This window comes from Leucopleurus acutus (genome assembly GCF_964270905.1).
Source record: "Leucopleurus acutus genome assembly, chromosome: 4".
NCBI lineage: Eukaryota > Metazoa > Chordata > Mammalia > Artiodactyla > Delphinidae > Leucopleurus > Leucopleurus acutus.
In genome coordinates, this window is record NC_139146.1 from 81,070,603 (window position 1) to 81,094,603 (window position 24,001).

The following is a 24,001-nucleotide window of genomic DNA, read 5'->3' on the forward strand; positions in this document are numbered from 1 at the left end:
ATTCTCTGTTCAAGAATAAATAGCATACATTCTATGACAGCAAAGTACCCATAACATAAACCATTCTTGATGTGTTTGTCTCTAAGAAATAAATATATTACTTATTTGATTTCATTTTTATAATAGTAAAGACAAAACAGACATAAAATGAAAGCATAAAAGTTGGCAAATGTGCTTGACAGCAAAAACAGAATCAAAATATTTTGATTTGGACAATGTATAAAAACTATATTCTTATAGATTTGACCTTATAGTCTTTAATATTTTTATTGGCAGACACATGGAATTTGTGTATTAGGGAGTAGATTTTCTAAGATGTTATGGAGGCATGGGATATATGTATATATATGTACATATATGGCATGGCATAGGAAATATATATTTTTGTGTTTTTTTTAAAACTAATTTGTATTGATATATTCTAGAAAATATAATTATCTAAACACTTTATGATAAAAACATTTATTTTTTAAATGAATGGTGGAAACTTAGTAAAGATCTCTGTATTTCTTTAAAAGCATCTTTTATAAAATCTATGATTTTGATGATTAGAAGGCAATATTTAATTTTTATATTGGTCTATTTTTATGATTTTTCACATCTATAAGGACGAAAATATTCATTTTCAAAGTTAATTTTAGCAACTAAATACTTACATTGCATTTTTTTTTAATCTCAAGAGTGATTTTCTCATTTTACACTGTTTAACTCTATTATAAATGTGGTCTTTGTAGTTCTTGACCATATAGACCCCTGAGCCAAGACTGGGTCCGAATCCTAGCTCCTCTACTTAAAGGCCTATGTGACTTTGGGCCATTTAATTAACCTTTATATGCCCCAGTTTCCTCATGTGTAAAATGGAGGTAATAAAAATAATTATGAGATATTGAGAGGTGGCTCTGAAAATGAAATGGCAAGAAGTGAAATTTTTTTTCTAAGAGAGAAACTATAAGACCTAAAATTGTTTTTGGAAGATAAAGAGTAAAGATATCCACCTCTATGATTTTTGGCTTGAGAGACTAAGGGAGCCTCAAATAAAATTTGAGAAAGGTGTCCACTTGTCGAGATGCATCCAGTTTTATCCTGTTTCAGTTTTATGTGGTGGTAGGTATTAAAAATGTGTTGGCATGATCTTAAATACAGGCTAGAATAGTATTTATGACTCAGACCTGTAAATGTAAGTTACAGAAAAGAAAAGAGTTTATGATGTTAGAATGGATGGATTCTAATCTAATGGATTAGAATTAACTTAGAAAAGAGGTTGTGTTGGAAGGGATGAATCTTCCCAAATACTTAGTGTACACACACCCCAAATTGCTGTCACTTAACCTAATAAAGGTTTTTTTTACTCATTGCACAATTGATGAGGGTGCCTCATGGAGGGACACAGCCCAGTGAAAGCTCAGTCAACCTCACTGTTTGATTTCCACAACCACCTTGGGTGTTGACATCTAGCAGATAGTCTGAGAAAGAGAGAGAGGATCTTGTATAAAAAGGAAGTGGTTCACATCACTTCTACTCACCTTCCATCAGATAGGACACTATAAATAGTACCAACTAAACTTCAAGGAAAACTGGGAAACATACTCTACTTTTTGTACCCCAGGAAGATGAGGAATTGGGTATCACAAACAGCTAACAGTCTACCACACTTGATGATTATGAAGAGTAGGAGACATGAGTAATGAGTAAGAATAGAAATGGAAGGAAGAAAGTGTTTGAGGAGAAGAATGAGAAGGTAATACCTAAATGAAAGATAAGGGGGAAATGTCCAGAAGTAGACACTGGTCAGTATTATAAAACACTTCAGAGAAGTCAGAAAGACTAAGCACTTGGAAGGATTTCTAGATTTTGGTAGAAAAAAGCTATAACTGATTGTCAAGAGCAATATGTAGAATGATGGGTGCAAAATCAGGAGATTAAGGGAAAGGGTGGCATTTGTCCATATAAATAAGGAAATATTGGGCCATCATATTTAGTCATACTAACATCTTCAAATATAGGGAACCAGCTTTATCAATTATTTTATGTATTAGCTGGAAATTGGACTAACACATTTTTAAATTTTAATGTTTATATTGAAGTTTTCTACAGAACAGAAAATAGTTTTGTGCTTTGTGCATGAATGAATTTGATTGTAATTATTTTTTATTAGCCAGTACCTATTAGTTTTCCCAATTATTATTTTTATTGTATTACAAATACATGTCAATGTTTTGATGTCCAGGTAGAGATACCAGACCTCAGGATCCAAAAGCAAGTCTAGAATTTTTAGTATATTGAACATATTTAACAGAAGTGAAATTTTTAAAAATATATGTCATCAAGCTCAATTTTGTGATTCATTAGAACAGAGTTCAGCAAACCACAGCTTGTGGGCCAGATTTGTCCAGCTGCTTTTAATTTTTGCAGTCAGTCAGCCAAGAATGGTTTTTGCATTTTTAAATGGATACATTTAAAATTTAAAATAAGTACACACACAGCATTGTTGGTTTTGCTTCTTGGTTCACAAAGCCTGAAATATAGACTGTCTGGCCCTTCATGAAAAAAAGTGCCAGGCCCTGATTCAGAAGCTTATTTTTATGATTTATAATAACTAGTCATAAGCATATTTTCTTTCATGCATTCTGTGTTTTGAATTTTTCGATTTTGGTGGCATTTTTATTGGGTGTCAAGAACATGGCCCAACATCAGAGAATATGGACATCGAATTATCATTCACCTTTTTTTTGCCTACAAAAAATCCAGATACTTCTCTTTGAAATTGCAGAAACAGTCTTAGGAGATTTTTTTTTATTCCTTTTTTCAAAATTGAGGTATAATTGAGATATAACATTGTGTAAGTTTAAAGTATACAATGTATTGATTTGATACACTTATGTACTGTGAAATAATTACCACCATAGTGTGAATAGCTAATACCTCTATCATCTAACATCTTTTCTTTTCTGTGGTGAGAACATTTAAGATCTCCTCTCTTAGCAACTTTCAACTGTATAATATAGTACTGTTAACTAGAATCATCATCATGTACCTTAGATTTCTAGAACTTATTCATCTTATGGCTAGAAGTTTGTACCCTTTGACCAACATTTCCCCATTTCCACACAGCCAACCTCTGGTAACAACCAATCTATTCTGTTTCTATGAGTTTGGCTTTTTTAGATTCCACATATAAGTGATACCATACAGGATTCATCTTTCTCTGTCTGACTTACTTCACTTAGCATAATGCCTTCAAGGTCCATCCAACATTGTTGCAAATGGCATGATTTCCTTCTTTCTTGTGGCTGAATAACATTCCTAGATATATGTAACACATCTTCTTTATCCATTCATTCACTGATGGACACTTAGGTTGCTTCCATATCTTGGCTGTTGTGAATAGTGCTGCAATGAATATGGGAGTGCAGACATCTCTTCAAGATCCTGATTTCATTTCCTTTGGATATATACCCAGAAGTGGGATTGCTGAATCATATGGTAGTTCTATTTTCAATTTTATGAGGAACCTCCATACTGTTCTCCATAATGGCTGTACTTATTTACATTCCCACCAACAATGCACAAGGGCTCTCTTTTCTCCATATCCTCACCAATACTTATTTCTTGTCTTCTTGATGCTACCAATTCTAACAGATGTGAAGTGATATCTCATTGTGATTTTATTTGCGTTTTTCTAATTAGTTATGTTGAGCATATCTTCATGTTAGCCATTTGTATGTCTTCTTAGGTAAAAAACTTCTATTCATTTCTTTTGTCCACTTTTAAATTGGATTGTTTGGTTTTTTGCTTCTGAGTTGTATGAGTTCTTTATATATTTTTGGTATTAACCCCTTTTCAGATATATGATTTGCAAATATTTTATTCCATCCTGTAGATTGCCAATAAATTCTGTTGTTTCTTTTGCTGTGTAGAAGCTTTTTAGTTTAATGTAGTACAACTTACTACTTTTGCTCTTGTTGCTTGTGCTTTCGATGTCATATCCAAAAAATTATTGTCAAGGCCAATGTCCAGGTGTTTTCCCCTGTTTTCTTCTAGGAGTTTTGTGGTTTCAGGTCTTATGTTTAATTCTTTAATACATTTTGAGTTAAATGTTGTGGGTGGTATAAGATAGGGGTTCAATTTCATTCTTCTGCGTGTGGCTAACCGGTTTTGCTAATACCATTTATTAAAGAGCTTGTCTTTTCCCCATTAATTATTCATGGCTCCCTTGTCAGATATTAGTTGACCATATATGCAAGGGTTTATTTCTGGGCTCTCCATCTGTTCCATTGTCTATGTGTCTATTATGCCAATACCATACTGCTTTGATTACTCTAGCTTTGTAGTATAGTGTGAAATCAGGAAACACGAAACCTCCATCTTTGTTCTTTCTCAGGATTGCTATGGCTCTTTAAGGTCTTTGGTGGTTCTGTACAAATTTTAGTGTTGTTTTTCCTGTATCTGTGAAGAATATCATTGAAATTTTTTCAAGAGATTGCACTGAATCTATAGACAGTATTGGCTCTTATGGACATTTAACAATCATATTTCCTACAGGAGGTGGTTTTTTTTTTGTGGTACGCAGGCCTCTCACTGTTGTGGCCTCTCCCGTTGCGGAGCACAGGCTCCGGACGTGCAGGCTCAGCGGCCATGGCTCACGGGCCCAGCCGCTCCGCGGCATGTGGGATCTTCCTGGACCGGGGCACGAACCCGTGTCCCCTGCATCAGCAGGCGCACTCTCAACCACTGCGCCACCAGGGAAGCCCTTCCCAGAATCATTTTGAGGGAGGAGCCTAGCATAGTTCCTAGCAAATAGTGATTAAAAAGTAGAAGCTTCTTCATCTCACCCTCCCAAAACTTACACATGTCTTGGACACACACAGGTGGGCACAAACTTACTTCTAAAAAATAAACAAAATATGAATTGGCTTGTAAATAGTGAATAAAAATAATTATTTCTAATTATTGAGAAATATAGCATAGAAGAGGTTGGTTGGAAAACATTAATATAACTTAAATATATTAAATAATATGTAATTTTGACATTACAAATCAGAGAAAGGCTTCAGAGCTTAGTACATCATGCCTCTCTGTTTTGTTCTCAATGAATGCCTTTTTTCTCTTAACTATCCATTCTTTCAACTTGATCTTCTAAACCAACACATTCCAACCTATCTTTTAAAGATAGCTTGAAGAAGTCCTCTTCTCTGAGAAGCCTTCCTTGGTCTGCCTACCCACTTCCTATCAGGCTCTCCTCCTCCATGCTTTGATTCACCTCACTCTGTATCATTGTTCCTATCACATAATAAGGACTTAATGAATGTGAGTTCTTCAAACAAATCTGAATATAGTCAGTCTCTGATTTTGCTGTATCTTTGATAGAATGAATGTTAATATATTAAGATATGTTTTTTTTCAAATACTAATTTTGATGTGTCATTCACACGCCTTTTTTTTTGGTTTTGATTCTAAATAACACTTCTCAAAAAAGCATGTTTTTATAACTTTGTTTTAAATAATATTACATTGTCACAATTTCTGGAAATTATGAACTCATGTGAAATCAATAAAGTGCTAAGAATAACATATATACAGTGTTATTTCATAATGAATATAAAATTTGTGAGTATAAAACCAGTAAGTTATCCTAGAATGTGTTTTTAATTGATGAACAAGTAATTGGTAATTATTTTTCTTTATGTTGCTAGTGGAGGTGAGATTTAGAATAGTTACTGTTTATTTTTGTATGTCTTGTTTGATTAAATAGGCAGTAATAAAAATTTTTAAATAAACATGATCAAAATTTTCCCCAAAATTGTTGATATATTTTCCTATTTGAAAACATAAGCTAAAAATGATTATCTCCTTTTATCCTGTGATTTTTATACTACAGCAAGGATGAATAATGTAGTCACAATGCTATATAGAAAGGCAATCATATTTCTCTGTAATTATTGAATAGAACTATTTTGAAGGAATGAATTTAAAATATTTTGAGAATATTTTATAGTCTCAAGTTGCAGATTTGACCTCTTTTAAGAGAAATAAACCAGAGAAATATAAAATTTTAAAAAGTGCTTAGCCCAACACATTCCTTTTTTTTCTGTTCTGTCTTTAAATATTCTCTCTCCTCTCTTTCTCCCTCTCCTTCTTTCTCCACTCCCTCTTCTCTCTAACTTCCTCACAACACTTCTGCCTAAAGAACAGTTCAACTGGGCTTCCCTGGTGGCGCAGTGGGTGAGAGTCCGCCTGCCGATGCTAGGGAACACGGGTTCGTGCCCCGGTCCGGGAGGATCCCACATGCCGCGGAGCGGCTGGGCCCGTGAGCCATGGCCGCTTAGCCTGCGCGTCAGGAGCCTGTGCTCCGCAACGGGAGAGGCCACAACAGTCAGAGGCCCACGTACCGCAAAAAAAAAAAAAAAAAGAACAGTACAACTGTTCTAGTGAGGAAGTTAGAGAGAAGAGGGAATGGAGAAAGAGTTAGATAGGCTACTTCATATCAAATCTATGAAGCTAAAAATAGTCTTGAAGAGTCTTAAGTTTTTGTTTTTCCAACTGAGACTGTATCATTATAGTGTGATTAGATATATGTGTGTTTGCGTGTTTTAAAAGGCTCCAGTTATGCAAAATTTCAATCTTGACAGTATGAATATTATTTTATATTGTGAAAAATGTATAAAATATATACTGAACAGACTTTTTTATATCTGTAGGGCAATAAAATTTTATATTAATTATCTAAAATAAAACACATGCATTTTATATTTCCTAGCTGAAATGAATTACTTGCTAACAGAAGTTAATATTTTTGGCTAGGTACGAAAAGAGTATGGGAAATGTCTGCGAACACATTGTTGTAGTGGCAAAAGTACAGAGAGCTCCATTGGCTCAGGGAAAACATCTGGTTCTCGAACTCCTGGGCGGTACTCCACAGGCTCACAGGTAAACAATATTTGTTAACTAAAATGAAATAGCTCTTACCTATCTTCTGTTATGGGTTGCTATCCTTTCTTGATGAGATCTATTTTCTATCCCAAGTATTTAACATATCAAATTTGTTGTTTTGTTTTAGTGTGTCTCAAATGAAAATGGTTATGACAGAAATTTAAGAAACCAAATTGCAAAAAAAGTGAAGTTTAGGGTCTAAGTTTGCATTATAATTCATGATTTCAGATTATTCCCAGTTGAATGAATATAGAAGGTAAGGAAAGGAATTTTGCATTTCACCCAAAATTCTAAGAAAGTTATATTTTACATAGATATATGATTCTTGAGTTAATTACTTCACTTAACTAGTGTAATAATTCTTTATCATATACTGTATTTACTTATTAGATGGTATGTTTAATAAAAACAGTTCTAACTCATACCATATTGTATGCTGCTAAATCAAAGGGCAATTCAGGTAGTGAAGAATACCATAATAGCATCATTGACTTAACTGATCTAAGTGCTACTCCCATCAGTCCAGCATTAAATATAGTAGCTGCATTATCCCTCATCAAGGAAATTTTAAACTTTTAGGTAACCTGTCTGCCATTTTTCCTAGGCCACAATGTCAGTACAAAGATTATTACGTAGAAAGTTCAGCAACTCTAGGATGACTAAAATGAGCCAGTCAAATAAAAGACATATGTGGGTCATGCATGAATGAGTTTGGGTTCCAACTAGCATACTAATATTTTTAAGATTGTATGGTTCAGTGGGAAAAACAATCATTTTTTTCAGTGTTGTTAATAGCAATTTTCTGAAGAAGACTTGAATTTTAATTCCTAAATAAAGTTATAAATCAATAACATTTTTTTAACTCAGCTCAACCTATAAATCTATTTTTTTAACTTGGTAATTTTATATATAATATAAAAAAGAACACTTCATTTGTTCTTTGACTAATTTCCAATCAGCTTGTAAATTTAATCCATTAAATTCACCTAAACAATTCCATTCATAGGCTTAGAAAATTAAATATCCTCGTAACCTTTAAATATCATTTAATGATATTTAACAAATCTAATATATCTGATTCTCTCAAACACATTCACTGTCAGACTGGACTGTCGTACACACCTAACTAGCACTTGAAAAACTCTATAAACCAAAGATAATGAACAATATTGTCGGAAATAAACACTTTCTCACACTAAAGGAGTTCTCTTTTATCTTACAAATAAAACTACATATCTAATATCAATCTAATATTTCCAACTAAAAATTTTAAAACTAACCTATAACTGTCAAACCTATCAGACTATCTCAACACTTAACAAGCACTAATTATCATAATGATCATGAAACTTATTCCTACATATAATATACAGCTATTAATAATTTGAATTTATTTTATTATTTCTATGCCTTACTGAGATTGCAAAGTTGTAAATTAGGGGAAGCAAATGTTCCAAGTTAGGTGGACTGAGATTTCTTAGTCTAGGACTACTAAATTTGTCAGTTAGAAATCTGAAGTTTCACATAAGAGTTGGGGCATACCTGGATGATGCTTCCAGCGTGACCTCCTTGTAATCCATTCCTTTATTTTCAACCTGATAATGCTTAACTCTCTTTTTTGTAACAATCTTTTCCACAGCTTTTAAATTGCCGAGATTCTATATGTCATTTAACTTGATTTGTTTGTGCATACTTCTCATAAAACCGAACGCATCAACCATTATCCCGTAGTTATTTTATTGACATATGCCCTTAATGAAACAATTCTTTGGAGCTTCATTTATTATGTTAAAACAGAGTTGTGCAGTGTTTAGCATTACTTCTAAGCTACATGATAGGGCAGTGCAGCTTAACAGAATAACCATAAACTTGGTGGGTGGGGAGACCTTGGTTTGAATTCTAGCCTTGCCATGTACCTACCAGCTGTGACACAAAACAAGTTATTAAATCTCACTGACCCTCAGCTTTTTCATAAGTAAAGTGGTTTCTGATTTCTTATGTTGTTAGGAAGATCAAGCTAATGTATACCAAACACAACATACTGTACATGCTCAATAAACTGGAGCAGGTACCACTTACTAGTGTCATTATTGCAGACTATAATTTCAGGTATATATTTTAAAGCTGTGTCATTTTTTTCACTTTTACAGTTATAACATCACAATTCTAATAGTGGGAACAAATAGTGGGAACAAAACCCAACATTAGGTTTTTTATTATGCTTAATATAATACTAATTCTGATTAACTACAACAATCCAACCCTACATAAAATGATAGTCACTTAAATCTAGTCTGTTTAGGTAAAAATAATAAATATTTCATATTAACTGTGAACTTCCATGAGCAAAGTCTAAAACAGTCACTGATATTAAGGTAAACTTTGGGGAGTATAGATGCCTTTTTCCACATCAGAGAACTTCTAAAATCACAATTGTTATATTTTTTGTTGAGAAACATTGAGTTTCTCTTTAAATGCCAAGCAGTCTTGTAAGCTCTGGTGATAAAATGGTTGAAAGACAAATAACTTTCCCCGTGATCTGGAGCTTTCATTCTAATTGTGAAAGGCAGAAAATTTATTAACAAATAAACCAACAGGGAATATCAGATTATGAGAGCTGGTGGATAACCAAATATGGTTATGTGATACAGAAAGTCCAGGTAGTTACTTAGATTAAGTGCTAGGCAAAGACTGTTTGGGGAAATGACAGGAAGGGAGTTCAGGGAAAGAGAATTCCAGGTGAGAGAACATCAAATACAAAACCCTTTAGGTGGGTGAGACCTTGCAACTTCGGGAATAAGAAGAATGTCATTGGCTAAAGTGGTGAGAGAGTGAGTAGGAGATGAAGTCAAAGAAGGCTGGAGACAGATCCTTAGGTATTTTAAGAGTATGGGAGTTCACATTTTATTTTGATTACTTTAGAAAGGTAATGGGGTCATTTAGAAAAGGCAGTGACAGGAAATCATCCACATGTAATAAAGATCATGTGGCTACTATGTAGGTAATGAAAGAGTGTGACTGGCAAGACTAAAAATTAAAAATCCTCTCCACCTGTTGATCCCCTGGTGCTAATCACTTATAAAAAGGTGGTAATATCCATAATCACACACAAACATATATTCACAGAGATGTGTATAGGATTGGTATGTGTGTGTATTTTTAAAAACTATGAGCTGAAGTATTGTCCTTTCCACTTTGACCTTCCATTAATTGTTCTGTCATTTATCTTTCATTTGTTTTACTGACTTTGTAAATGTATTTACTTTTGTTACATAATATTTGAAACATAAAAAAATATATGTGGCATATATTAAATTGTGAAGCATAGTATAATAAAATCAATACCCGTGAACTCACCAACCAACTTAGGAAACAATATTTTCCATATGTTTATCCCTTGTTGAAACCTCTCCCTAACCAATCCCTATGCCTCCCTACCAGAGACAGCTACTAACTTCTGTTCTTCATTTCCTTGACTTTTCTAATAATTTCTTCACCTCCAGAAAAGATGTTGTTTACTTCACCTTTTTAAAATCTTTCTTTAAAATGGTACCTTATTGTATGTAGTCTTCTGTGACTTGCTTTATTCACTGCCATATTCTAAGGCTTGTCCTGGTTCGTTCCATGAACATTTAAGTGTTGGCTCTGTGCCACATACTGTATACTTTTCTTCTGCCTGCAATACTTTACCCTTTTCTCCATTTCCTTTTCAGAAATTATTTGATATAATGTAGTGAGTTGTTAATCTTCTAGATCAGGATTCAAATACTGGTTATGCCATTTATTTGGTCTGTGATATTGGACATGTGAACCTCTAAACCTCAATTTTGTAATGAATAAGAGAGTGAATACATGAAAAATACATAGCATAAAACCTAGAACATAGAAAGAATTGAAATATTTAAATATTATATTTATAATACATATTTTATGTATATACACATATAATAATCACTGTGTACCAGGCATTATTTCAGGTGTGTGATACATCACTGAACAAAAAAAGGCAAAATTTTTGTTTTTCTTTTTATCTTTGGGCCACGCTGCGCTGCTTGCGGGATCTTAGTTCCCCGACCAGGGATTGAACCTGGACCCTCGGCAGTGAAAGCATGGAGTCCTAACCACTCAACCGCCAGGGAATTCCCAAAATTTCTGTTTTTCTAGAGCCTCAAACCTAAGGCAGACATTGGACATTAATTATTGGACATTAAATATAAGAAAACTATATTATAATAATATTGTAGAAGATGGTAATGCTATGGGGGCAGAAATTGCAGAGTTGGGTGGGTGCAATACAGTTCTAAATGGGGTGATCAAGTTAGGTCTCTTTCAGGAGCGAAAGTTGAAGAGGTGAAAGATATATCCATACCAGTATCTGGGGAAGGAGACAGAAGAAATAATCATACAAAACCTAAGGCAGGGGCTTCCCTGGTGGCGCAGTGGTTGAGAGTCCACCTGCCGATGCAGGGGACACGGGTTCGTGCCCCGGTATGGGAAGATCCCACATGCCGCGGAGCGGCTGGGCGCGTGAGCCATGGCCGCTGAGCCTGCGCGTCCGGAGCCTGTGCTCCGCAATGGGAGAGGCCACAACAGTGAGAGGCCTGTGTACGGCAAAAAAAAAAAAAAAAAAAACCTAAGGCAGAATTGTGCTTGGTGTGTTAAGGAATGGCAAGGAAACAGGTGTGGCTAGCCCAGGTAGAGGAGACTAATGAAAATAATAATAGAAGATAATGGGGGCAGCTCAAATAAATGTCACCTAACAATGATCATAATTCCATCAACTCTCAGCTGAGATGTCACTTCATCAGTGCAATGTTCTCAGATTTCCTAAACATGTTCTCTTGTTATGTGCACTTAAAAATTATTTCAATTAAGCAGTATAAAAAACATTAAAAAAGCATGCAAAGTATAAGCATATGGCACGGTGATTTATTACCCTTCCCCAGACCAAATATTAGAATATTGAGAGTGCCTCAGAAACCATTTGAACCCTTCTCAATCATTCACCTCAAAACATAGTCACTATCTTAACTTTTAACAGTACTTTTTGTTTTGCATGTGTTTGATACTTATCCACATGAAATCATCCAATACATATTCTTTTATGCCTTCCTCCTTTCCTTGGACATCTATGTTGCTTCAGGAGGCTATGTTGCTCTTTTATTTTCATCGCTGTATATTGTTCTATAATTTATTCACTCATCTACCATTGATAATCAGTTGGGTTGTTCACAGTTTTCAGCTATAAGTAATGCTTCTATGGAGATTTGTGGGTACATTGTACTTTTGCATTAATTTTTGTTAATTTATATTTAATTAGTCTGTCACTTACTAGTCTAGCAACTCCATGAAGGCAAAGATGTTTGTGTTTGCCTTTCCCCTTTGTATTTCCTAGATTAGTATTCGGCATGCAGTAGAGGGTAATTAATATTTTTAATTAGTTAACTAATAAAACAAATGTGAGAGATTTGTTTTCAGTATTTCAGCTTGAAGTTTTGAAGTATTTTTCAATAGAAACATTTTTCAAGTGCAGGTTTTACTGCACCGGTTTTCTTATTGTACTTTTATTAGTTTTGCTGTATGTGTATGTGTATGTATGTATTTGCTGACCTATATAACAATATAGACATTTCTAAAAGATAAACATATCCCAATATTCATAAAACCAACTGTCTAGTACTTTAAGATTAGGTACTCCTGTTATTCAAGGAATTCAAATATATTTGGAACATAACCCATTTGTGAGCTTGATTTCACCATTAGTACTAGTAATAGTTCTAAGAAGTTTTTCATCCTTGGAAAAGCTTCTGAAAATATTTTGTTTCCTGCTCACAAGATTGTTAATACTTTTTGATCCCTAACTCAAATAAAATAGCAAAGCAGTAAACCAGAAAAAAGTCCCCCCTCAATGGAAAAATATTACACTGCTTTCTTGAATTATCAGACACTTGGAAAATTGAATTTGAGAATATATATAATGATGTAAGAATTTTCAGTTCTCTATAAAACGTCCTACTGTCTAGAAATGAATGAAGATGAATCGACTTCCTTTATCTCCTTCAAAAGAAAGAAAAGTTGAGATAGTATGTAACCTGTAAAATTACATTGGTCTTACAAAATTTATGGAAAATGTTAAGTTTAGTAACATTTTAATATACTCTGTTCTTTTCTTACCAAACTGTTTCTTCTTGCAAGATTCTGAATTCATAAGTAAATCTTTTGTTAATAAAACTTACAAATTAATGCATATTTAAATATCCCATTCCCATAAAAGTTACAATGAAAATAATTTGTTTTACCTTAGAAATTTAAATTATTAAATTCTATCTAGAGTACATTTCTATGTATCTTCATGTTTAAATTGGTATAGTATGTTACATTTATTCCTTTTAAATAGCTATAATTATTTCTGGCATAGGCATTTAAGAACACACTTAATGAGAACCAATTATTATCATTAATTTAGTTCCTGATGTTCTTATGCTACTGTACTACAAGCATGTAGAAGTTGTATATTTGCCAGATGCCAGAAATATAAGCCTCATACTGTAATAGAAACAAAAAAGAACAATATGTGTGAAAATTCACAGTGTGGTGAGCGCATTTCCTTTTTTTCCTTTCCCTCCTCCAGAGCCGAATTCGTAGGATGTGGAATGACACGGTCCGAAAGCAGTCAGAGTCTTCCTTCATCACTGGAGATATAAACAGTTCAGCATCACTCAACAGAGGTAATTAGAAATAATTTTTCATATTCACTCTTTTTTGTGATTACTTTAAGAAGTTCTTAAATGCATTGCTGTATTTGCAACTTCTGGACCTTGTTCCATGTGATAGGAATATTGCAAGGATATAAAACCTGGTTGAGTGTAGTAGTGTGTTCCATTATTCATAAGCCTTTTTGTTTTTTCAATCCAGAATTTTCAGGAGATCTTTTCTGAAAGTAAGTTAAAAAGTGAGAAACTTCTTTCTCTAGTCATCTGCCACTGTTATAAACTGGTGAGCTGTCAGGCCTCATTGGAAGCAGTGAAAATGGGCAATTATGTGGCTATATAGTCTGCTAAACATCATAGAGTTCCACATTACCCCACGTATAGAGCAATTTCATAGTCTTTGTGGAAGTAAAATTATACTCTCTAATACATACTTAAGGCAACCTGTGTATTTGGGGAAAAATCCCACCTAATCTTAATATCAAAAAGATGTGTCCAGATAATATTGGATATTTAAAGATACAGAAGAAAAAACCCACTATATATAAATCTTATATATATATAAAATGATTTTTTTGGTGTGTATGTGCTTCTGGTTAAAATGCTTCTGGGGTATCATTTTGATTTTGAAAATGAAGTTCCCTTAATCTACTATTTTGTTTGTGGTTGATCTTTTTATTGCCTCTGTTTCTCTCTTTCTCCCTCTTCTCCCCCTCCCCACTGTGTGTGTGTGTGTGTGATTAAAATTAAATTGACTGCAGTAAAAATGAGTAGATATAATGTTTGTGGAGAGCTAGAGTACACTACAGTCTGTACAGGGAAATCTTTAGAATACACTTTTATCTGGGGGGTGGCGCTTCTATGAGCACATTCTAATTGCACTGTCCTAAAAGAGACATTTTTTAATGCATATATTCAGTGGTTATTTTTATGATTGACATTGTTATGTTTTTTAGCCTCTAAGCTAGAACTACTTGTTTGTTCTAAACCTGTTTCTGAGAGCTTTCTGTTATATTAAATGCTACTTAGAAACAATTTAATAATTATGGTTTACGATTAAGAAAGATTCAGATGCTGGTGCTGTTAATTACTTTTACTCAAGTAAGTTGCATCTTATTTATATAAAAGAAGTTACAGCAAGTAGTGTCTAAGTTGAATTTGATATAGGGATTCATCCATATTATATTTAATTTTGATTGATTTACATACTTTATTTGTGGTAGTGATATAGTTAACTATAAGCTAGTAATGATATTAAATTTTCTACATCACTTTTGCTTAAGTTAAAACAGTGAGTGCAAATATTCCTCCAAATCTGAAGAAAATACATTGAAATAAAACAATTACCTTCTTTTATTTTGTTTCATTTTTAGTTTATTTTACATAATATCTCTTAAGTATTCTTCTCATTTTAAGTTTAGTTTTACTGGTTAGTTTGTGAAAATTTAAATATGAATACTTTTAACTGTCTGACATACTTCCTAAACCACAGAGAACAGATTACTTACACATGCCTCCAAAGTTTAGGAACAAATTTGCTTTCATAGTGACAGATTTTTCTTTTTACTTTAAATAATACATAGAAAATTTACAGTATGTTCCTTTAAGAAAACTATCCTTATTAATAAGATTTATTATTAGAAGTATCTTGCATCTAACGGTCACAGCAGCCATAGGATAAGTGTCATTTAAACAAAAGATGAGATTTAATTTTAATGATACACTGTTTATTTGCCTACTGTGAAGACAGATAAAATATGTAAAATAACTATTTGGTTTAGCATTATGATCTAAATTTATGTAAAGATAATAAGGTATGCAGCTTTATTAAAAATTATTTTAAATGAATAATTTTTATGACCTTGATTTTTAAGGTCAATCACATTATATAACATTGCTGTGCCCTTTTTAGTTCCTCTCAGAAAGTTCAACTTGGAATATGTGCTATGAGGATGACTAGGTCAATTTGAAATATATTTATAGAAAATAATATTTTATATTGTCTGATTATATGTTTAAGTCTGTTTTTAAAATCTTTAGCTCTAAAAGATATTTCTTAAAGTTATTGAAGAAAGGGTATAAAATTTCTTGTGACATCCAATAAGTTACTTTGATGATGGCTTTGGGGAGGGGGTTAAATTGAATTTATGACTTGTATGTTCATGCAGTGATCTTTTCCTTCAGCATATATATTCTTCCTTTCACTCAGTGACTTTAATGGTGGTAGACATCATAGTAATCTTCCTGCTCTCCTATATTAATTTCCTAGTTCCCCTAGTCAGAAACTCCTTATTTTATTCTCATTATTATTTTTTATCTTAGATGAGTGCAGTATTTTAAAATTTTATTTCTTCATATTATATCTCTGAAGCTAGTCTTTAACTTCCTTCTTTAATCTTGTCTTATTTCCCAGGGTCCTATCCTCCCTGCATTCAGGCGTGTGTATCATATTTAGGTAGGTGGCATCCAAGATTCACCTTTCCAGATAAACAGTTCAGTCACCTCAGCAACGTAATTATTCACATCTATTTATTCAAAAAATTATATTCCCTATTATTAAAATAAAATGTTAGGCACTGCATTTTTATATCTTCCTGTACAGTATTCTAACTTCCCATTCATTCTTAGTTTCTTACAGCTGCAATTTTTTTTTTTAATTCCAACTCCATTTTCCTTTCTTTCTAACAGATATATTAAATCTCTTATGTTTGCTTTTAGAGTACTTCTGACCTTTGAAAACTACAAGAAGTTGTCTAAAAATTAGTCCTATTTTCACTTCAGGTTTTCTTTCCTATTCATAATCACTGCTCAATTCATCAAAAGAATAATTATTTTAAAATTCTGTACGTCTTATCACCTATTCTTCCACACAAGAATCCATCAGTATCATCTTTGGGATTCATTAAGAATAAAGCATCTACCATGCAGTGCAGAAATCTTTCTCAGTGGTTTTTATTTTTTCAAATCATCTCTAATATTCTGTTCTTGAACCAGCTTGTTACATCCTATGTATCAGTTTACCTGTCCAGATTTCCCAATGTGATAAATTTGATTACTATTGGGATTTTACTCCTTGTAATCAAGCAAGACCTTGGAACATTTGTTGATAATTTTCAATTTATGTAATCATTCTTATATATTCTCTTTGGGATTTTGTTATTTGGTCACCTCATCTCTTTCAAAACTTTCATTACATTGCCCTTTGAATATATTTATGAAAATGTTTTCCAGGTGTTCTCTATACATTTTCAAAAATTTTTCTTCTGCTGACTTGTTTGCTACAATGCTACACACTCATACGAAGCCAGAATTTCTTGAGGGCAATACCCAATACTCCAGGGTTACCATCAAGTTAACTTCACCGATGCCGCTGTATACACAGGTAGAAGGAGCTTTTTGAGAGCCCTAAGGTGATGGTTGATTACAGAGAGTTTCAAGGAAAGTTAACTCTTATCCAAACCCAAGTTTCACAAACCCCACAGGAGGGTTTATTCATTTGTTCATTTAAACATATACAATTTACACATACCTCGAAGACAGTCCTCAATCCCCAAGCTCCTCCCAGGCCAATAGAACTCTAATCCAAATTTCTGGAAGCTCTAAGTTCCTGATAGTAGTAGAAACGATTTGCAGCTAAGGTAATCTTTTTCACCTGTATCCCCTACCCACACTCTCTGCTAGCCAAACAGCATTCTGAGCGATTTAGATTAACAATACCTATAAAACTTGAGTTTGATCCAAAAATGAAGCATTTGGCGAGAAATTTCTCTGGTAGTTCAATTAATTGTTAAACATTTCCACTCTTTCTGTAGATTTATGTGGAAATTGGGATTTTTCTGAAATGAGACTTTACTAGGCTTTATCATCATGAATAATATAATTGCATTTCCCACTTTCTTTTTTTTAATAAGTTGAATTGACATCAGAAATTTCAGTTTAAAATCAAGGTTTGCTAGGTAGCTGCTACCAATATGGTATTGCTATATGAATTACCAAAAGGTGGCCCCCCTCCCAGCTGTGGATTGCAAAAATGTGCCGCATCTGAGTGGCAGAATTAGCAAAAAGGCATTTCTCCTTCTGCAACAATGACTTGGCCTGTATTGTGGAGTTTTATTTCCCCTACCTCCCATTCTCCATCTTACCAACCTCCCACACAAGTTAATGCAATATAGATTTTTATTCATGGAGATCTGACCAGTAAAGCTATATTTATTTAAGCCATATTTAAGTGTTATATGGCAGAAGAATGTCTAATCTGTAGTTGTTTTTTGCATAGAAGTTTTGAGTAAGGAGTTTTAACCCAGTGACTTTGGGTAAATTGCTTAACTTCTCAGTGTCTATGTAATAGGGATATTAACAGTACCCATGTCAGAGGGACTCTGAGAGGACTGAGTTAATATGTGTTAATTGCTTACAACATGCCAGGGACATAATAAGTACTATTATTATTCTATTCAGAAGTTCACTTATATTTTCTAACAAATGAAAACTGGTCCTTGCCAGTGCTCTCAAGAATGTTATTAAAATTCATCATTCACTACCAAAGGTTTCTTTTCCTTTGTATTTCCTAATAGTAATAGGTGGGAGGAATTAAGTGGTTACCTGAATGTCAAGTAAAAGAAATAATTTACCTAAAATGGTGCTCCCCTTGATGCTAACAAAAGGAAATAAACTCATAAAACTGAATTATCTCTTTTAAATTAGAAATTAAATGCAAATTATATCTGCATAGTTGTAGTTTCCATTTTTGATTTGTAACTATTTTAGCAATGAGGAAATAATATTTCTTCTCCCTACCTTAGATAATGATATAAACAAGCACTGCCTTCTCTTTCCTCCAAGCCCTCCTACCCTTCAGAGGTTTAGAGAACACTAGTTAGACAGGCCTGCTAAATAACCAGTTATGTAGCAGAGTAAGGATGTGACTCATTCCCTTTTTAAACTCATATCTTCTCAGAGCCTGTATTGTCTTTCCCAGGAGGCTGGTCACTGGCACGGATGAAACTTCACAATAAATCACCTGCTGTCTCATTAATATTCAGGCTACTAAACATATTTTGTTTTTACGTTTTTAAAGAAAAATACAAGTGAAAAGGTATAAGTGGTGTTCACCATGATTAATGATTTCTATAAATTAAAGCTAGTAGGGTGAACACGCAAACTCATTCACTCCATTTTATTAATGTTCGTAAATATAATTTGGCTTATATGCCTAAAGTGTCATATTGCCCCAAAGCCTTGCTGTTTTGAAGGATTATAAAATCATTTGTTATAAATATTAACCAGATTCTAATATAATCTGACATTTGTCAAATTTGCAGAAACAGTTAATCATATGCCTAAGAGTACTTCTTGCATAGCTAACAAATCAGACTAGGCTATATAACAAATTATTTTTTGTTTTGAGAAAGTATTACAATGATATGAGCACAAATATAATAAGTGTCCCATGGCATGGAGAAAATTTTCATTTGACATTCGCCATTATATTTATATCTAGTATTTTTTGACCTTTATATTCTTGATTGTAAATGAGGCAACAGTGATCTCTGTGTTAATTTCTTTCCTTTGTATGTGTCCTCAATAATCAGAAAATGTACAATAAAATAAGGATATCTTCTGTTTCAGGAAAATCAGTTTAATATACAAAAGCAAAATAGGTACAGATTTTAAAAAGTGAGTTGCTGCATCAAATAGATAATTAAACAATACTACTAATACCCTGATTCCTAATTCTAGGAGACCAAATAACTTGCAGAATGAACTTTTCATTGTAAAATGGAATATATTAAATATTGATCTCTAGTCAATCTGGGGCAAATGTTCTTTCTATAAATTGTTAGCAGGAACTGAAAAAGAAAAACTTTTAAAATGCTTGCCCAGTGAGTCCTTCTTATGTTTTGTTCTTAACTTTGTCTCTTTGTTCGGAATCCTTGAAATCATCCAGCCTCTCACAGTCAACTACACAATATTAAAAATGGTTTTATTATTATTATTATAGTTTTCAAAGATCCCTTCACAAAGGCTTATTTATGTAGAGTAGATTTCTCATTCTTATGATTTATTATCTTACTGCCTTTATATATAGTTAGCAGTATCTCTTACCTCTTTGTTATAAATCAGACAAGCCACAGTGGGTTACCTTGATAACTTCTAAATATGGTGCTATAGAACATTTCCAATTGGTTTTAAAATATTACTGTTTTGTATAAGTTGCTGAGAATGTAATTTTTTTTAGAAAACAGTATCTTTTTTGAGAACTAAATGTGAATACTACAACTTATCTTCAGAAATTAGTGGTATTCTTTTCTCTGATAGAACACAATGTGCCTCTTTATACTCTTGGTGAAGTTGGGATTTCTCCTTTAGTGTGTGTAACTATCATTTACCTGTTTTACACTGTTCATTATTTATTATCCATTATCTTTATATCCATGAAGAACCTGGGTTTTCTGGCAATTTGTCCAAAATCACATGGCTGATAAAGAACACAATCTAAATTCCAAACGAGGACTTTCTGACCACACAGCCCTACTTACAATAATAAAAATGTTCGTTATTTTCTTATGATGACAGTTTTACATGAAGCTTGCTGAAGACTAGAATTAAGTTTCCAAGACTGTATTTCAGAATGATTTTTATCACCTCATGAAAATAAGATATTCTTAAAGAACAATTATTCACATCTTTATTTCTTAATTTCCTTGATGTACTATTCATTTCTTTCCACTTTATTTTGTTATAAGTGCAATTCTTTAGAGTGGATTCATTCATCCTATTTACTTAGGGAAGGAGAAGCTTTAAAATATTGTGAATATATGGGGAGATGTATTGACCAATAACATTTTTTTACAAAACTATTTGATATCAAATATGCTGAATTACTATACATAACTGTTCAGTTGTAGGACTTAGATTGCAAGAATTTTATAATCATTCTTTTCTCCTGGAAGTTCTCAAATACCAAAAATCTCAAGATATTTTATTAGTAGAATCCTTTTATCTTTAATTTTTAATTTCTTATATTTCAGTAAAAGGATAAATATTTTGGTCAGAGCAAAGACTGTGTTTAAAAAATTTGGTAAATAGCTTCTGCCTATAATCATTTAGTAATAGAACCAAAGATATAACTTTCCCAAATCTCCGTACTCCTGAATTTGATATTCCTTGAAACTGTGTCCTCTGTCAGGGCAATATAATAATGCCTAGAACAGATAGGAAATTTATTTGAGTTGACTTCAAATAGGTAGTGATAATGTTATAAATTAAACTTCTTATTACTTTTATGTGCTAATTCCAGTTTCTTAAAAACAATGAAATGCCTTATAATTCAAATTTTAAAAGCAAAAAAAACTGGACTGTACCTCTCATCTGGAAAAATATTCCTACTGTATTATAAGCATAAAATTGTGATGCTATAAATGCGGTATATAATAACCAAAGTTAACTAAAAGTCATCACTTGTTCAGATTATTTTTTTCTAAGAAATAGATTATATTAACCTATATCTGCTATTTGAAAGTGAATAGAAGTTAGTTCATTTACATGAAAAATTAAAATATGGAAATGGGATATATGTTTAGCATATGAAGGTCTTAGAAAAAAAAGATGCTTAAATACCAATAATTGTGTATTATCCAAGATAGCCCCTGTTTATTGCACACTGAGGCTTGCACTTTATATAGTTCAGCCTTATATACTGCATGCCATTTAAAAATAAGTGTTTATGTGATAGGCTCTCCTATAATCTTCATAATAGACTTTCCTCATAGTTTATTATTATAAGAAATGTGGGTGCTTTAAAAACTAAAACAAGTTACCCATCACATTCATAGATAGTAATTTATAACCCCAGAAAATCACTGGAGAACTAAAAAAGATTTAAGAGGATATACAGATTGAAGGAAGACAGTTAGTCTTGATGTAGAAAAATAGAAACAATATGTTTCCTGAAACAGTCTCAGTCTAAACAGAACAGAGCTGGTTATGATTATAGGACAAAATAAGCCTTCTCTGAACAACATAATCAAGAATCTCTTTATTCATATATATCTTGTTTTAATTCATATCTACTTTTCTCTCACATACTTTTTTTCAAATAAATTTCCAAATATAAAATTCAGGTTTTAGCTGGTATAGACTTTCTGCATACGAGTTTGTAAAATTTGTACAATATAAGAAAGTATACCAATAGAGGGCAGAGAAGTATATGAAAAGTCATATTTATTCAAATTGGTAAATTATTTTATATTGTTCAGTAGTTATACTTTCCTTTGTTCTGAGGTTTGTTTTATTCAGCAAAACTTCACAAGCAGTGTGAATTTACAAATAAAATGTAAAGCAGTGTGTGATTTACAAATAAACACAGCTGTGGGAATGACTACATTCTTACCAGAAAGAAATGGAATTTACTGCTATTTTACCTGTGGATAAGCATACTTGACCCATTATCTTTGGGCTCAGTATTCTTTGTTTTGAGTACTATGCCAATGTATTGAAAATGTCCAAGTTAAAAGCACACAGAAATACATGACTTTGACCACAAAAAATGAGTTTTACAGATGAATGACTGAGTAGTATAGGTTCATAATTTTTACTTGCAAATATAGCCACTCTCTATACTGTAAAGCAAAGATTCGTCAAGAATTATGATTTCTAAGCCTACCACTGTTGTCTAGAGCAGTCAGAAAACATAAGAGCTCTGAGAAGCTTCTTTTTCAATAAAAAACAATAATGAGTATCTAATGGTATCTGTTTCTCCATTGCAGCACAACCGGGTTGTGTTGAATTTCAGGGCAAAAAAAAAAAATGTATATACATAAAATAATACTTTAAAGCTTTTAGAAGAAAATATACTTTAGATTTTAGGTTAAAGGAGTTCTTGAAAACAAAGATCATAAATTATAAGAAAAAGATAAGAGTCCTATCTCAAAATTTAAACAGTACTCAAAACAGGTGAGCTACTGGAAGGAGGTGTAAACAGTACATATAAAAAACAAAATGTTAATGCATATATTGTATCAATAAATAATCAATAAATAAAATTCAACAACCTAATATGTATGTGGGCAAAAGATAAGAACAGGCAATTCACAGAATAAGAAACCTTTACAACCAATAAATATATGAAAAATTATTCCATCTGTCTGGTAATCAGGAAAATGCAAAGTGTAACAGTAATATGAGGTACTTCATACTCTATCAAATTGGCAAAATGTCAGCCTGACAATACCATGTCCTAGCAAGAATTTAAGAAATATACACTGCTTATGGGAAGTGTGAATTGATACATACATATTTGACAGCATTTTGGCAATATGTTGTAAAATGAAAATGTGGACCACATATGACCCAGGAATTTTACTTCTAAATGTTTATTGTAGAAAAACCCATGTATCTGATGAAGAAGACATGTATAAAGCCAATTAGTGCAAAATAAGGGAGAACAGAATACGTAATTTCTAGGGTTCCCAACTCTAAAGCTTTGAATTTACATATTGAAATAGAGGCAACACCTCTACATTCAGAATATTTCATTTTATACTGAACTAACAATGACCCGATCTGTACTCTGGAGAAGACATGTCATTGAAATCCATATTAATAGATTCCCAGTGAATGAATTAGCTATTAAAAGAAACTGAAGTATCCCTGAACCATTTGAAAGAAATTTAATAGGCAGGTTGATTAAAATTTAATAGCTGACTTGTTGGCTATTAAAAGTGCACAGTGTGATAAATCAAGATGTCAGCTCTTCAATTTATGACTTTAGAAAAAAATGATGAAAAAGATTTTGGCTTTCAATAAAGCATTTCTTTGACACTTTGTAATTTCATTAATTGTTTGGATAAAAACAGTAAAAAATAAAATTATGGTTTCTATGGCTTTAAAACTTGTATAACTTTTAAGGATAGTATGCAGATTATTTTAGCTTTGTTTATTATTATAAACAACTTGGTCTTGATTAATATGGCTGTCTCTATTTTATAAAGTAGCCCTTTAAAATTGAACTAATCATTGCTTACACTGGCTTTCTGTAGATTGCATGTGTGCTGATATTGTTTTGTTACATAGAAAAGCAAAAAATAGGAAACAAAATATTTAAAATAGAAAATGCCTATTGAATCAGTTCTCCACAGTTCTAGAAGTCTTTTATCTATTTACTTTTATTTTTGTTTTTTTATCTATGTTATGTGAATTAATATGTGAATATGAAAATAAAATAATTGAACATTACAGAAAAGCGTATTATAAAAAAGTAATGCACTCCTATAAGGCTCCTAATAAAATTTTGTTGAAACATATTTTTGGGAGAGGGTGCTAAAAAATGTTTGAAAATCGCTGATATAAATATGTTTAAG

The 24,001-nt window shown here is 32.4% G+C and overlaps 1 protein-coding gene across 10 annotated transcripts in view; it reads left to right on the top strand.

The window, feature by feature from the left end:
* The window catches only part of ADGRL3 (adhesion G protein-coupled receptor L3), an 860,202-nt gene that overhangs the window by 820,035 nt on the left and 16,166 nt on the right, over window positions 1–24,001 (top strand). For all 10 annotated transcript variants that reach the window (XM_082838915.1, XM_082838914.1, XM_082838913.1 and 7 more), the window contains 2 exons: window positions 6,802–6,927; window positions 13,562–13,658. In XM_082838915.1, coding sequence (XP_082695041.1) covers window positions 6,802–6,927; window positions 13,562–13,658 — 223 coding nt within the window. The remainder of the gene's footprint in view (window positions 1–6,801; window positions 6,928–13,561; window positions 13,659–24,001) is intronic.